At 43.4% G+C, this 17471-nt stretch overlaps 1 protein-coding gene across 1 annotated transcript in view; it reads right to left on the minus strand.

The window, feature by feature from the left end:
• VAPB (VAMP associated protein B and C) overlaps positions 1–17471 on the minus strand; it is a 47636-nt gene that overhangs the window by 12637 nt on the left and 17528 nt on the right. The window contains exon 2 of the mRNA XM_033094749.1: positions 8757–8909. Coding sequence (XP_032950640.1) covers positions 8757–8909 — 153 coding nt within the window. The remainder of the gene's footprint in view (positions 1–8756; positions 8910–17471) is intronic.

The raw sequence follows: 17471 nt of genomic DNA on the forward strand, positions 1-17471 counted from the left end.
CGAGACCACCCTGCCTGCCAAGTCACCACAGCGTGGATGTGGAAGAACTGAGAAAAGATGTACCTTACATTTAGACCTTCGAGGAAGACAGGCACGTCAGCACACAAAGAAGTGGGCGACGGTGGAAACTAGTCACCTTAAGGGAGCACTGGAGACAGCCGGGGGCAGGTCAAATATCCTACTGCAAAGGGGCGCACTCGTGAAACCTAAGCAAGGCGCCCAATGCACAGGTGAGGCTGGTGAGAGCTGAACACAGAACTGTGAGTGTCAGTCATGGTCTGCGAGGACTTCCAGAAGCTGGGGGGGGGGCACTAGGCCCTCCCCTCCCCCAACAACTCTCCTTCCACCTTGAGCAGCAAGTGGGAAAGAAGGTGCTGCCATCTCCCAGCTGGGCTCCTTTCCTTCTGGGCTCCCAAATCAGTGAGCAAGAATGAGGATGTCAAGCAGCCACTGGGACCCTACGAAGCTCCCAAACCCTCTCGTGCCTCCTGTTCTACAGGGCCCCCGGCTCACGTCAAAAAGTTTGTATTTCGGCCGGCCCAGTGGCTCAGGCGGTTGGAGCTCCATGCTCCTAACTCAGAAGGCTGCCAGTTCGATTCCCACATGGGCCAGTGGGCTCTCAACCACAAGGTTGCCAGTTCAACTCCTCAAGTCCCGCAAGGGATGGTGGGCAGCGCCCCCTGCAACTAAGATTGAACACGGCACCTTGAGCTGAGCTGCCCCTGAGCTCCCGGATGGCTCAGTTGGTTGGAGCGCGTCCTCTCAACCACAAGGTTGCCGGTTGGACTCCCACCAGGGATGGTGGGCTGCGCCCCCTGCAACTAGCAACGGCAACTGGACCTGGAGCTGAGCTGCGCCCTCCACAACTAAGACTGAAAGGACAACAACTTGACTTGGAAAAAAGGCCTGGAAGTACACACTGTTCCCCAATAAAGTCCTGTTCCCCTTCCCCAATAAAAATCTTAAAAAAAAAAAAAGGGAAGTTTGTATTTCTCAGCCACAATCATTTCATGTCAAATTCAATTTGCTATACCCTATTAGCTGGAACTTTATGAGAACATGACAGAATAAATGTTGTTAATCGTTTGTTCTTTCAGCTCCACACATGCAAATTGTGACAAAAATTATGTACTTTTTCCATGACAGGCTATAAAAGAGCTTCCCTATTAACTTAATTTATTTCACTTGAATACCAGAGACACTGATGATAAAACTCTCTTAAATGAACTATCTATCCTACTTTTAAAATGTATCTGCTGATACTACATTAAAAAGAAGCCTGTAACCAGGAGACGGCCTGGAGCCCTGGTCACCACTCACCAACTTAACGCTTAGTGATACAATGTCTGTTGTATTAGATCGCAAAGTGGGATCCTGTTAAGAAACGGCCTTTGGGGTCATAAAACATTGGATCAGTAAGACCAGACTTTCTTCAAAAGAGAAGAAATGCAGAATATATGTTACCTCTCTCTCCTTTTCTCTCTCCTCTCTCTCTCTCTCTCACACACACTCACACACACACACACACACACACACACAATGACGACTTGATTAAATGCAGCATAAAAGCTTCCGATGAGAACCCAAGCAAGTCACAGATCATTTTCATCTGCATCATAATGGTAACAGAGCTAATGAATAAAAGTCTAACAAGCACCACAGCACACGCTTTATTACTTTTTTTAATCTCAGAATCTTATCTTTCCGTCTCTCTCCTCGTTTTCCATGACCACGACCTCAGCTCAGGCCTCTACTGACATCTAGATCTCAAACGAGATCTTTCCACTTTCTTCCCCAACCCAGTTACCCTGCATAGGCCCTAGAACCCCTACAAATTTAATATCCCCCTAAACACCCTACTCCCCAGCATGATGTTCTTCAGCTCAAAAACCTCCCCCCGAATCGATGCGCTTCCCAGTTCCACTCTTCACAGCCTGGCTCTCCTCAGACGTCCTGGTGGGACCCCGCAGCAGGCCCCCTTGCTTGTCCTACAGTGTGTCACTTGCCGGCTACACCGCCACACCCGGGGATGTTCTCTTGTCATTACTGAAGTCTCCTCTTATCATGGTGACCCCACCTGGCACGTCCCTTTGGGTCCCCCTGCCCTACTCTCATCTCAATACACCACACCTCTCAAGGTTTAACCCAGTGCTCTGACTCTGTCTGGAAGGAGGGGGCTTCAAGCATCAGCATGCATCAGAATCACGTGGCAGGACGGCACCCCCAGAGTCTGGGCTGGGGTTAAGAGCATGGATTTCTAACACGTCCCCAGCAGAAGCTGCTGCAGAGACTGCACTTGGAGACCGCAGCTCTGACAGGGACGCTGTTTCACACCCTCATTCTTCTCGCGGGACCTATTCTACCAGTGGCTGCTGCTTGATACTAAGACGCCTCAGCGCCTTCCTACATGGTGCCTTTTCTACCCAATTAGACCGAGGCCAAGCCTTCAGGTTCTACTAGCTCTCATTCTGGGCACTAATCTGCAGGTTTTCATTGATTGATGGAAGTTGACCTTCTTCTTTCTCTTCCAACAGCCAAAAGCACTCGTGAATCATGCTCCCTCTAGAAAGCTCCTCGGGGTAGCACAAAGAGAGGAAACCCTCTTGAATCCTAAACCAGCCAGGTTCTCTCCTCTCCTACTTCCCAGAGCCACTCACTGTCCTACCCATGGCTTCAGACAGGGTTTCTAACCTAACCTCTCGTCACCACTGTCCTCATTCTCTCTTTCCCTTCAGACAGCCTGTGTATCAAAACACTCTTCTCTACAGAACTACACTTACGGTGTAATAACGAAACCATGCTCCACTGTTTTAAACTAATCAAAGACAAACCAGAGCTCACGATCAGCTTAAGATAACTCGTGTTACCAGAATGACGTAATGTAATTCTCGTCTACAGCAAAGCAGCTCCACATTTTGATTAGACTGTGTGCCCTCATCATGAGTAAATGTATGATCTCCTTCAGGATTCCAAACTGTTGGCTGCACCACTTCCCTGGGCCTCTGCCTACTCAGCGACCCACAAGTGGGACTATGTCTGAGCCTGGTAGGTAGGTAGGTAATTCTATCTAGTTACAAATAAGTTCACATTGAGTCGTCTTTGTGTTCTCTATAGGGTTTTCCAGTTCAGTACAGCCCCTCTTAGATAACAAACTCCTCATAGTCTAATTAATTTGTACAGAGACTGGTACAAACATACCCCATTGTCGCTGGAAGATGGAGTGTGCCATATACAGACACCGGCCAAAGAACAAGGCTCACTCATTCTTTTTTATAAATATCTTTTAAAATCGACATCTTTTCCAGAACTCCAGCGTATGTCCTGTCTCCCCATACTTCCTAATGGAATACAACACAGCCTTTTCCTGATCACTCGTGTTGCATGAACACCCATTCTGTGCCATCTTAGTACGACCTCCAAGCCAGGTCTCTTAGGGATCTGGAGAATGGTCTGCCCTGAGGCTTAAGGCACTCTAGGTCCCTCCTGTGATTTCCAATTCTCCCTGCTTGTTCTCTGTGCTGTTCTGCCCAGTCCCGCACTGGGGCCGCCTATCACAGCTCTTTCCCTTCTTCTGGCCTGTGACTGATTAACAGTGACTCTAAAGTAAGAGTGAACAGGAGAACAAAGACGGGGGCTCAAGTGTGTACGTGTGAAAAGAACATTACGTTGGATGCCCCACAGCTCTGCTTAGCTTTTCCTCCTGAGTCACACTGTAGACCGGAAGTTACCTTTAGCTACGGGGAGGGTACTGAATGTACTTGATTAGTCCTGTTGAGCTTTGAAAATGTAAAGAATAAATAAATGGTGTCATACTCATAAAAAATGAAACACACAATTCTTCTTAAATTTAAATATTACAGTAAACTTTTAAGAAATCTTTAAAAGCACCATTAAGCTGAATTTTTGCTGGTAATTTCCTTTTAAAAAAAAAAAACAGGATCTCATGTGGTGAAAAAGATTAAAGACATCTTTTAAGTATGAATGTGAGTTGTTCTTATCTGAGAGTAATAAACCTGGTTCATGGAAAACATTTATGAAAAGGTTTCACTTATCAGAGACTTCAGTTCCTAAGCAAATGATCAAACAACGCATGTTGCTGTGAAGGTGCCCAAACGCCCTACATCGAGCTCTACACACCAGCACTTGCCAGACAGACGAATGCCCACCTTTCTTCCTCTAAGGGCAGCGCACTTACACTCTGGTGCGAAGCTCCTAAAAGCTGCAGCCCAAGGTTGGCTGGTCCAGGGCAAGCAAGCAGCTCCATTCAACTGAGCCAGCAAAATCTTAAAAGGATTAATTATCCATTGCAATACTACATTAATTGACCAATTACATTAATTGACCGATATTTCCATCCAACAAGAGTTGTCTATATTCATTGTCTCTCCTCAGGATTTTACTGGAAGAAATTTATGCTTTAAATGTGATTGAAATAAGTGCTGAAAAGGGCTGTATGTCAGGAATAAATACTGCTCCTTAATTCTTTGAATTTTAATTTAAAATACAGACTCAGACACTAGAAGACTGGTGTGTGTGTGTGTCTAATCCTTTTCCAGTTCCCGGGTACTTAGTAAAGTTATCTGTACCTATATATTGGTATCTTTAATGACTCTTTCCAATGCCCCCAACACACAGATGTTTTGCATTTCTAATTTGCTTGGTACACAGGCAACCAATGTGCATAATTGAACTGCAAATGGAAGCGTGCTTGCTACTTCAGTGAAATTAGAATTCAGTGAAGGTTATAAAAATATTAAACTTAATATCATATTACAGGAAGCGTAAGTATTTTTGATGGGCCCATAATTTTACCACTTCACCTGCTGTATCCGCTGGCAAACATGGTTTGGAATATTAATGGAAAACTCCCTCATTATTAAACTGCAGTATTGAAAAAAATCCACAACCACTAACAGCTAACCACAAAGACATTTTCAGAAATTATCTACCTTAAAAATATTTTCCCACCAGACAGTTCAGAAAACAGATTTAATTTTGTAAAGCTAGAACAAATGGGGAGACCCCCCACTGCTTCAAACAATTCATTAATTCAAAAAGTTCTATTTTCCTTGCATTTAAAATCTCAGGGGGGAAAAAATCCAATCTCCTCTTCTCCAGTCTCCATTTAAGTGTGCCTATTTTGCTGAGGTCCAGACTTGAATGATTCAAAACCATTTCTAGTAGATGTTGTGGATCAGGGAGCAAGGGGCCAAAAGCATGGCATTCTGGGCCAATTACTGCACACAGAATGTGCCCGGTGTCCCTCACCTACTGCACTGCCTGACTCACAGGCAGGACCCAGAGGGGACAACCATGAGCAGGAGGTAAGATGAGCACCTACGGAAAGGACAGGACAAGAAAGAACTGAAATCACTGACCCGAGTGACCAGATCCTTTAAATGGTAAGTCCCCACATTTCCACTTACTGACACAAGAAGTTTAGTTACGCCAGTTTCCAACTGTTAGTTACTTTTACCACCTAAGTTTATAACATGGAGTTGCTGGGTTTTCTTAGGGACCCAATATGTGATTTGCCATCTTCTGAAGAAAACAACATGAAAGGTCAGAGTCTGGACTTTCGACAAATCACGTCAGGTCCCTTGAATATAAGGTTAATCTAAAAGCTGAGAAGAGCTTCACAGGGTGTGTCTGAAAGACACGTGACAGCTGGAAAGTCTTGCTCCCACATGTTGTGAGCCTTCAAAACCTCAGTCCCTCTCGCCGGCTCCACGGGTGGGCACCATGCTCCCCACCCCTTCTCTCCCTGCCTACCCCCAACCCCCGGTCAGAGAATGATTTATAACCTTCTCTAATAGCTGGCACATCCCAAGGGCTTTCCGAAATGGGAGAGAAATCATGTACTCGTCATGTCCTTTTCAGGTATGCTGTGACATTCTGTGTGGTAGGCAGGGCAATGTTAGCAGTATTTTTAGATTCAACGGCCACATTTTTATAGATTATATCTCAAAATTTATTAGCGGCTTTTCACTATAAAACAAATGCATGTTATAGAAAGAAGAAAAAGCACAAATATCTTCTTAAAATTAGAAAAAGTTGATAAATTAATGAACTATATGAAAGCAGTTTCTTTCTAAAAAGGCAATTCAAATACGTACAGCCCACCTTCAACAAATACTAGCCAGTTTACGTCAAAGCTAGTGGACGAATAATGCAATCCCTCTCTTGTAGCGTTTTCAGTTACACCAGCATCGGTAAATACTTTGTGACGCAGAGACAATTCTCTCCATTTTACAAATGAGAAAACCAGAACCTAGAGAGGTTAATGGCTTGGCCAAAGATCAGCCAACAAGTGAAACAGCAGGGCTGGGCTTCATTCCTGTTCAGGTTTCCAGACCCCAAACCTAGCGGTCTTTGAATACAGCGGATGAGACCCGCTGGCCACGCACACATCTGGGGAGAAGGCAGGCTGGCCTTCGGACAACCCACAATGCCAGTCTGCTGGTGTCCTCCTCTTCCTGAGCATATTCTCTCCCAGGGTCTCAGGACCCTGAGAACGCTACGGACTCACCGAGATGTCATCATGAAGCTGCATTTTAAGAGCACCTTTGGACAAGTGCAGTGCTTCTGACCCGATATGAATGTCTATAAATGTTACCGCGGCCCCTCAGCACACAAACCTGCAACAAACGGGTGCCAGCCTCCTTTGCCAACTGGGGAGGCTGTGCTGGAAAGGCAATGACAAGTAGCTTCACCAGGGTATACCTCAAGCACTGAGATAAATACACACCAACGGAAAACAAAGGAGCCCTTTTTGATGTGCAAACATGATCTTCTCTCATCTAGGAGGACGGTCTGAAGACACAGGGACATTTCATTCTCTGGCTGCTTTCCCCTGAAGTACATGCCACGCTGAGAGCCATGGTACTTTATGCTCTGCCTCTGTCTGTACGTGGACCAGCCCAAACACTGCCAACGCAGGCTGGAGCGAAGACACCCGGCTCCAAAGCCAGCGCTGCCCGATCACCAGGGGACTCGGAAGACCACGCCCGCACTCGTGCCTTACCTTCTCACCTGCGAGAGGAGGCCACACGTGGGCTTCCTTACGCGGTAATCGTCAATCAAAACAAATGCCCAGGGTTAGTTTTTACTTTAAAAAATATTTCTATGAGAGGAATGAATCTTTCTAAAAGAGATCGACACAGCCAGACAGACACATACACACACATCTAATATCAGAACAGAAAGCACATCTACACTGCACAACTGCCTGTTGAATCTATTTTAGTCAGAAAACCATGTGGCTGCTCCCATATTTGCTGTGAAAATTGGTAATTCTCCTTTACTGACAACCTTGCTCCAATTTGATGTGGACCAGGAAATCGAGAGGAAAAAAGTAAAAGAGAATAAAAGATTGCAGCTGCCCTTGATTTCAACAGAAAAAGGGAAACCCATGTGTTAAACCCCGTGCACCCAAGGGATACAGAAACACCGGGGCCCTTTCCGTTCTCCAGGCTGCTGCAGTTCAGAGCCTGGCTGCAGAGCCAGGAAGAAGAACCCACAGCTTGGCTGTGTCACTTGCTAGCTTCGTGAGCCTACGGCCACTGGTCTCCTAACGCTACAGCCCTCCCCGGGCACACCACAGAAATTACATAAGCTAACACGTGTGCAGGTCCAGCACGCAGGAGACCCCCAGTAAACGCTGGTTCCTACCCTCCTGAGTTCTCCCGGATAATAAGCCAATTCAAGAATCCAGCCTGGGTCTTACAGCCTCAGAGACAAGTGCACAGGGGGATAGCGGGCGTAGGCGCGCCATAATGAGAGAGACCAGTGGATGTAGGGAATAAGAGTTTGCAGAAATGATCAGATAATGAAACACCTTATATTTTTCCAAAGAAGTGAATCATTTTCTTTTAGGTATCAAGTGAATAGCCAAATGTATAGCAATCAAAATCTGTGATGGAAAAAGCCAGCCAGGTACTCATTTCAAATGAGTAGTAGCTTCTAACTATGCAGAACCCTCTGTGATCCTCTCCTGACACTTACAGGACAAACTCCCACGCCCCCAGAGCTGCTCCACAAATACAAAGGCGTTCTTGAATCCAGAAGTTGTAATGAGCTACAAGTTTGTTCCATTTCTAAAATACATTTAAACTCACACCCACCACTTACACCACCTTAATTCTGAAATCCCATTCTCAATTTGGGTACTTTACCAGCATCTTTGCAAAAGTTGGACTCTGGAAAATATATGCACTCTCAGACAGAAGGGGAAAAACCCTCAGACAGGCACAGAGCTTACACCCTTGAATATATTCCCATTTCCTCAGCCCTCATCTCCCTTAGCTTTTCACAATCAGTAAAGTCAGTTACCAATCACTGGAAATGACATGAGCTTAATGTCAGAAATCATTAGCTTAAATAAGAAAATAACTCCATTTAGCTTTCTCCCACAAAGTAAAATTAAGTTTGTTTAGCCCTTTTTTATCTATTGCCAAAGGGCAGATTTAACTTCAAGGGAGTGAAAACCAAACTCATCCTCAAGTACAGTCTGAAGTTACCACTTTCATTTTGCTCTAAACACTGATGCACAAAGCTGTAAGCATGGAAGCAAAGAGGTATTACTTCTGGGAAACCAGCAGGTGCGTGGGCCCACTGAGCGTGGAGGCTGGGGAGGGGTCTACAGCTCATGTGGCTACCCTGCAAGCACAGGCTTCAGGACCCCCCCGGCTCAGGGCCTCCCTGCCCCGCTCCCAACCCCCGAGCCCCCGCTCTCAGCCCCCCTGCTCAGCACTCACCGGAGACATTGATGGCAGCCCCTGCATCGATGACCCCGCTGTTGGGCCTCACGCAGTACCTACGCGGTGCCGTGGTCTTCACTTTAAAGCACACGTTGCGGTCTGTCGGGTTGCCAAGCTTCAGGTTGGTGGTGACAACGTCTGTGAAGGGACCTGTGGGAGGACGGAGACTGATTGGGGACCTCGTGAGGAAAGTAGAGAAGGCTGATTTGTGGTCCGGGGGTCGGGAGGGAGATGGAATATGATTCAGGGAAGATTCAAGACCCACCACTATCTCACCATCAGGGATGAAAGCGAGAAGAGCTGAGGTTAGTGCACTGACAGCAACAGTCAAACCCCCCTGTTCTCACCGCGCCGCCGGGCACCTAGGAAGTGTTCTAACACCAGCATCTCACGGAAACCTCACAATCTTGTGATGATCGCTGTTTCACAGGGGAGAAAACTGAGCTCAGGCAGACACGTTACTTGTCTGAGTTTTCATACTAGTTAGTGGTAGTTAGGCTCTGTAACCGACAGCCTGAATCGAAGGCCAGTTCTTAACCTCCGCAAAATGCCGATTTCACAATAACAAGATGCAATCTAACAGGGAGTATGTGAAGGACAAGACCTGGCTCCAAAATGATTATGGACGGCGTGTGCCGAGAGTGGCACATGTAAGAAATAAGAAAGACTGAGGTCTTCGTGGCCCAGAAACACAGAAAAGTGCTGCTGCCAGAGAAGTCGGTATCATCCCAGGTTACGGCAAGTTCATAGCCCTGCTGGGCAGCCCACACCTGAAACGTCACACTCAGTTTTAACTAGCCAGGCTACTGGGAAGATTGAAACAAAGCTCAGTGCCCTGAGGGTATATTTTATTATTATTATTTATTCATTTTCTATTTTATTAGATTTTTTAATTAAAAAAGTAAAGCATGCCTCTTAAAATAAGCCAACAATAAAAGATGTATAAAGAGGAAGTTAATAAGCTTTCCCTTGTCCCCTGAGGTAACAATATGGGACATCTTTCCCCATCATCTATGCTTATACAACAGTACGTACATAACATGTACAGGGAGGGGACTTCACTAAAACGGGAGCACACTATTCACATTACTGGAAACTTGCTTTTCCATGACCAATCTACCAAGGACACCTGACTACTGGGTTTATTAAGGAGTCAGGCGGGAGGGTTGAACTATCAAGATCTCTTAGATCTTTTTCAAATTTACGTCTTTTCACCATGTAAATAAATCACTGCGTGTGTGTTTCCTCCAAGCAAGCTCCTGACTCCTATCTTTACTTTTACAAGGAAGTAGGACATAGGGTGGGAAGGTGTATATGTCTGTGCACACATGTTCACATACTAAGAAATACATAATGTTGCTTCATCCGTTCCCTAAGAAAACCCAACCAACAAAGACATTCTACTCTACGACTTGAAAACTTTTTGACGAGACTCCAAGCTCCCGAGGACAGGGAGGACACCTTCCCAGTTTCTGTGTCTCCAGCACTATGCCTGGCATCTAGAAAAGGTCTAAGAGGGGAGCAGGGCAAGAGGGAGAGGGAGAGAGACTGATTGATTCATTCACCAAGGAGGAAACTACCTCATAGATTACCACCAGCGACATGAAAATCTCAGGCCGCTTTCTGTCCTCTAGAGGTGCTCTGGGTATGAAAAATCAATCTGATATGGGTTTAACTTAAATATAAATTAAGGAATCAATAATGGTGGAAAGGAAAAAAGGAAAAGAAAGTCAATTCCAAAATCAAATAAACTACAGCCAGTTCTACTATAAAGCTTATTTTGAAACTGTGAATTTGTTCCCATGTGATTGATGTGCATATTAGGGGGACAATCTGAGCACAAAACGAATTTCACATTTGCTTATGCGTGCTTTTGTCTGCAAAAATGCTAGAACACAGAAAACTGCGTCCTGCTGAAGCGTGCTGCACGGAAATACACAAAATACACACCTACAACACACCTCAACCAGCTACCAGCTACCTCAGTCCACCTTGTCGGTTAGGAGCCACGCTCATCTCACCTGCTTACAACTTTCCTGTGGATTTCAGGTAACCCTCCTTCCTTCCCTTCAGGGTAACTCACAAACTGCACTCTCCCGATGCCCACTTTACAGGCAAACGTTAGGTCTTTTCCAAGCTAAAGTGCTACATTTAACTGTAGTATTTGTGTCTGTCCTACCTATTTAATGTGTGTAAAACTGCTACTGTTTTATTAGTTTCCTATCTGTGTGTGTGTGTGTGTGTGTGTGTGTGTGTGTCCAACAAAGCTTTGGAGTGCTGTGCACCTAACTTCGTTTCCCCTCGTAAGTCCTGTGGTTTTCATTGTGCTAGTTTGTGTAGGATGGTGCTTTTTAGCAATGCACGTGTCGCATTAACACAAAACCGACTATACTCCTGGATCACCGAGGGTTTGGGGGTGACTTACATGAAAGCTGTTCAGGACACCTACCTGCCTCCCTTTCCAGTCAGTGCTGCCTTTGGCGCTCTGGGGGTCAGGCTGGCAGCCGCAGCCGGCGCGGGGCACGCGGTCCTTGGCAGTGCATGCCACCTACTGACTCCAGCACAAACAAGACCGGCTCTATCCTCTAAAGCATCTCCTCACTGAGAACTACACACGTCCGCCAGAGGGCAGGGGCGCTGTGGCCCCAGAGGATTTTCTGCTCCAGGGAGGGGAAGCCAGATGCTGACAAGGCTCCCTCCCAGTATCAAGTGTGTGGCCTTCGGGAGAAACAGGACACCTGGTGCTGAGGCAGGGTTTGGGGGATTATGGAGGCAGCTCTCTGTGCCGCTCCCTTTCCACGCTCCAATGCACGCGGTCTGATGCATAACGAAGATGGAGAAAGTCTGATCTCCCATGAAGTGTCTGCTTGCTTAGGGTGTAGATCCCTTCGGCCATGGTCACAGTACCACCAAACACAACTCTAGTCTGGGGCAAACACACACACGCACATGCACACACGGCGCACACGTCACGGGCACAGTCCCTACGTGCATCCACTCCCCGGGCCTCACAGGTACATCACCAACCACAAGAACTCCACAGAAGCATACACGGTTGTGAGCAAACATGACGGTGAATGTTTAAATAAAGAAATGTGTTACAGTAAATGACACTGCCATCGAACCCCTCAAAATGCTCCCCCTCGCTTTGAACACACTTATCCCATCATTCTTGCCACTTTCTGAAGCAGTTCTGGAAGTCCTCTTTCCTGAGTGTCTTTAATTGAGAGAGAGAGAGAGAGAGAGAGAGAGAGAGAGAGAGAGAGAGAGAGAGAGAGAGAGAGAGACCTTTCTAAGGTGGTTTGAAGTATACTGCTAATAGCAGACAATAGGAATGCTGGCAAGATCACTGTGATGAAATTAAAAATACTTACTTTCCTTGTTTCCGACTTAATTCCTAGTGTCCTGTCCTCGCCACCCTGCCTCATGTAGTTGGGTGACCCTAGATTTTTAAAGTTCAGTTAAGTCCTCATTTAACAGGTGAATAGGCCCTGTATCTTTAAGCAAAACGACATATAAAGAAACCAATTTTGCCACAGGCTAACTGATATAAACAAGTTAGTTCCTATGTCATCTCATCAACATTACAGCAAAACTACTTGAACAAAAAAGGCATTATCTGAGGACCTGCTGTATTTGTTTATCCCTTGCACTAACCTTTTCTTCTCGGTATTCTACAAAAAAATAAACCAAATTTAACGGTAAACACTAAGTTGTTTTTGGAAATTCCCCTAGTTAATCTATTATACAGCAATCTAAATAGTGTTTCAACCTATGTGAATCATGTAACAGGTAGCCTAAATTACTAAAAGACAATATTTGTACTAATAAGCAGGATAAAATAAATATCCCACATTTCTCAACACTCTAGTCTGGACTTTTGAGTAGTAAGGATTTCTTGGGCTTACATAGGTTTTAATTTATAAAAATCTGGAGGGAAATATACTGAACATATACGCTAATGAATGATGTCAGTGGTAGAATAGCTAAGTCTCATAAGTAGAAATCAAGACATTTTGTACAAACAGGCCTTCTCTCCCTACCCCCAGCAATTTACTCTAAGAATTTTATTGAAAATAAATTCTATTCGATCTGAGTAATTATAGGAAATAAACCATGTTAGTGTTCTCCTTTTCCTAGTGTTAATGAATTAGAATCCACAAAAAACCTCAATAAAAATGATGTAAGGCCTTGCGAGCATCATTCAGATTTTTACTAGTCACTTTCATTTCATAAAACTGCCATTTCCATTAAAACATTATGTAAAAAATGGGATTTTACTATACCAACATGCATATTTATCACCAATGAATTTAAACATTGCTTATAAAGTACAGAGTCCATTTTACAAGTGAAATCTCTTTCAAAAGTGAGACTTTTTTTTTCTTTTAAGAGATGGAAGAAACGATTTGGTTACGTCTAGAACCACAGCACATACTCTTAATTAATCATTTTTCTTTCTAATCTTCTGTTCCTTATTTCAAGATAAAGTTTATACAAAACTAGGAACGAAGCATCTAAAATGTGAACTGGGAGGTCAAAAAAAATTAAGCAACATGATTTTGGAAGAAATTAGGAATATTCTTTAAATTTGTAATTTTTCGCCTTTTTAACAATTTGAATAATGTTCTTTATGCCCTTTATCACGTACACTCCCCTGGGAAAATTCTTGTGAGTTTGACAGATGCTCATGAATAGCATTAACTAACTTGAATATGAATTCCTTGACATGCTTTAAAGGTATTTAGATAAAGCTACCTAAGCACAGTATAAACTACAGCAGGTCCTCGAAAAACATTGTTTCCTCATAACTTTGATGAGATGCCCTAAGAACTTAACTCTTGTTTATATCAATTAGCCTACGGTAAAACTGGTTTTGTTACACATCTTTTCCCTTCAAGTCTCAGGACCTATTGACTTACAGTATTTCCTACACCCAGTTTTGGCTTATTGTTATTTTAAAGTGTGTATTTTAAGACCATTAGAAGATCTAGAATTGACCTCAGAAAGCAAATAATACAATGCCAGCAGAAATATGCATAGCATTAAAAGTGAATGGAGGAATGGTTGATTTTTCAGTCTTTCGTACAAAAATGGAGCCTTAGAATTACAAAGTGCTAGTTTAAAAGTCATGGAAAGAAGGTCAAAATCTAGCAAAGTTCTCAACAGTAAGAGTTCAGGTTCCAGGTGTTGGAAATTTCATCAAAAATGGCTGGATAAACCTATCAATCAGGAAACATGCATGAGAGGATTTTGTGGAAAAAGTATTGCATCAAATCTTTAAACATTTTACAGATCTATGCATGGTTTAAGTACTTCTCTGTAATCATTCAGAGACCTATGCAGGAAAAAACAAAGCTCAAAGTTCAGAGTTAAGATCCCAACAATTGTAGAAGGTAACGGTGAATACTCCAAGTGAACTCAAAACCCAATGTTGGCCTTACTTACCTGTGCATCCTCAAGCATGTCAATATCACCCCATCTGTAAATAGCAGGACAGAATTTTTTAAGGGGTAAATAATACCCTTTTATTTTCAATAATTCAATTCAACTAGAAAATAAAGACATATATATATAAAACACAAAACCATAAAACTTCTAGCAGATAACATAGAAGAAAATCTAGATAACCTTGGGTTTGGCGATGACTTTTCAGACACACCACCATGAAAGAAATAATTGATAAGCTGGACTTCATTAAAATTAAAAACATCTGCTCTGCAATGGATAATGTCAAGAGAAAGAAGAAAGCCACAGACTGGGAGAAGTATTTCCAAAGACACAGTTGGAAAAAAAACCTGTTTGATAAAGGACTGTCACCTAAAATATACAAAGAACTCTTAAAACTCAACAATAAGAAAACAAACCACCCGATTAAAAAATGGGCAAAAGATCTGAAACAACACCTCACCAAAGATACAGAGATGGAGAATACAATAAACCATACAGATGGAAAAAACACACAAATGAAAGATGTTTGTTCAATACAAGTTCTGACAATTAAGTTAGAGAACTTGATGCAACAATGTTGCTATCCTTTTTTGATATCAGAGGGATTATTCATTATGAATTTGTACCAACTGGATAGTTAACCAAGGTTACATTTGGAAGTGCTAAAAAGGTTGCGTGAAAAAGTTAGGCGACCTGAACTTTTTGCCAACAATTCATGGCTCTTGCATCATGACAATGCCCCAGCTCATACATACGGCACTGTCTGTGAGGGAGTTTGTAGCCAGCAAACAAATAACTGTATTGGTACACCCTCCCTATTCACCTGATCTGGCCCCCAATGACTTCTGTCTTTACCGGAAGATAAAGGAAATATTGAAAGGAAGACATTTGGATGACATTCAGGACATCAAGGGTAATATGACGACAGCTCTGATGGCCATTCCAGAAAAAGAGTTCCAAAATGGCTTTGACGGGTGGACTAAGCACTGGCATCGGTGCATAGCTTCCCAAGGGGAGTACTTCGAAGGGGAGTGACTATAGTGATAGCAATGAGGTGTGTGGCACTTTTTCTAGGATGAGTTCGCGAACTTAATTGTCAGACCTCTGTATGTCATTAATAATTGCAAATTAGAACAGTGAAACAATGAGCTACCAATACATGCTTTTTAAAAAAGCCAAAATCTAAAACACTGACCATTCAATGCTGACAAGACCGAGGAGCAACAGCAGCTCTTGTTCATTGCTGTTGGGAATGCAAGATGGTATGGACACTTAGGAAAACAGTTTGGCTGTTTCTTAAAAAAATAAACATTCTTTTACCATACAATCCAGAAATTGCACTCCATGGTATTTACCCAGAGGACCTGAAAACTCATGTCCACACAAAACCTGCACATAGATGTTTATAGCAGCTTTATTTATATTGCCAAAACTTGGAAGCAAATGAAACGTCCTTCAGTAGGTGAGTGGTTAAACTGTGATCCATCCAGACAATGTAGTATCATTCAGTACTGAAATGAGTTATCATGCCATCAAAATTCAGACATGGAGGAATCTTAAATGCATATTACTAAGTAAAGAAGCCAATCTGAAAAGGCTGCATCCTGTATTATCCCAATTATGTAACATTCTGGAAAAGGCAAAGAACAGTGGTTGTCGGGCTGGGAGGCCGGGGGAGGGATACGAAGATGGGCAATGAAACTACTCTGCGTGACACTCTACTGGTGGGTACGTGTCATTCATCATACATTTGTCAAAACCCATGAAATGTACAGCATGGAGATCAAACCCTCAAGCAGACGAGGAATTTGGGGTTAGCATGATGGGGTGTAGGGTCATCAATTGTAACGACTGCATCGGTCTGGCGCTGACTATGGACCCCTGTGGACCATGGAGGGGGCGGTGCACATGTGGGGCCAGAGGTATATATGGGAGCTCTCTGTCCTTTCTGCTCGACCTCCCTGTGAACCTAAAACTGCCCTAAAAATAAAGCTGCTGCTTTTTTTTTTTTTTTAAGAGGAAGAAAAAGAGTATCTGGCCTTTATATTAACTCACCTTTGGTAGCACCCCAACATTTCCAATATTAACTATTATTGAGATTTTTAAATATATATATTTTATATGTACACAAATGAATAAAAATGTATAAAATGAATAAAGATGCTTTGTTTTGCAAAGAGACTGCTTTTCCTCCTTTTTCTGGAGTTCATGAAATTCTGGTGTTAGAAATACATATTCTTTCTTTGTAATATGTCTCCTGATCTAACTACAATACTTTGAAACTCAAACTATATGTGTTACCGAATAAGTTATATACCAATTTGATATATAATCTATCAGGTCTCAGCTTTCCAGATATAAACTTAAAGTTATTAGCTCCACAACAGTTTTTTTTTCACTCTGCATAAAAAAGAGCTGTATTTTATACTCTTGCAAACACAATTTAGGTACAATATCTCTCCTTTCTTCAACCCTTCCAAAAAACAAGTTACCATATTTCACTTCAACTCTGAAAAGATTACCTTCTGGGAAGGTAATAATCTGTCTCCAAAAGCCTAGGACTGATGATGGATTTTGTTAAGACAATAAAATTATGTTCAGGTTTCAATACAATAGACTCTGTGCATGGGAAAAGTATATTAAAATGGGGGAAATGGACAGTATAAAGTAAAATCTGTTGGGTATCTTATAGATGTCTTTAAAATTTATCCTTTGGTAGGCTGTTTTCATTAAAAGTATCCTACTGCTTCCTGCCCTCCATCTGCAATGCACCCAGCCTCACATTACTTATTCCTTCTCGTTTATGTAAGTCTTCCCTTCCAGAATGAAAACTCCATGAACACAGAGGCTTTTCTGTCCCTCTGATTCACTGCTGATGATCAGCACCCAGAACCCTTCCAAACATCGAGCAGATGCTCGGGAATCTGCGGGATGGATGCTGGGGCGGCTGAAGGAATGAACGGCCACTGCCGTCCCAGCCAGGCTCTGGGTGAATAAGCAAGAGACTCCTGTGCTCCCTCCTCAGCACCAGCACCCTGCTCATCTTCAGCATAGGATTTACCATCAACTGATATTTCATTTGTCCCTTTCCTGACTGTTCCCCATCGAGAGTAAACCTCCACTGGAGAGGAGACTGTTCCTATCCCATTTGTTCATAGCTGGATGCCCTGAGCCCAGAACGGTGCAACATATGAAACCAAAGGACTCAATTAAGTGTGTGCAGCATGAATGAACACCCAACTTCCCGAGAAGCAACTCAAC

Source organism: Rhinolophus ferrumequinum, chromosome 23 (assembly GCF_004115265.2).
Source record: "Rhinolophus ferrumequinum isolate MPI-CBG mRhiFer1 chromosome 23, mRhiFer1_v1.p, whole genome shotgun sequence".
Classification (NCBI taxonomy): Eukaryota; Metazoa; Chordata; class Mammalia; order Chiroptera; family Rhinolophidae; genus Rhinolophus; species Rhinolophus ferrumequinum.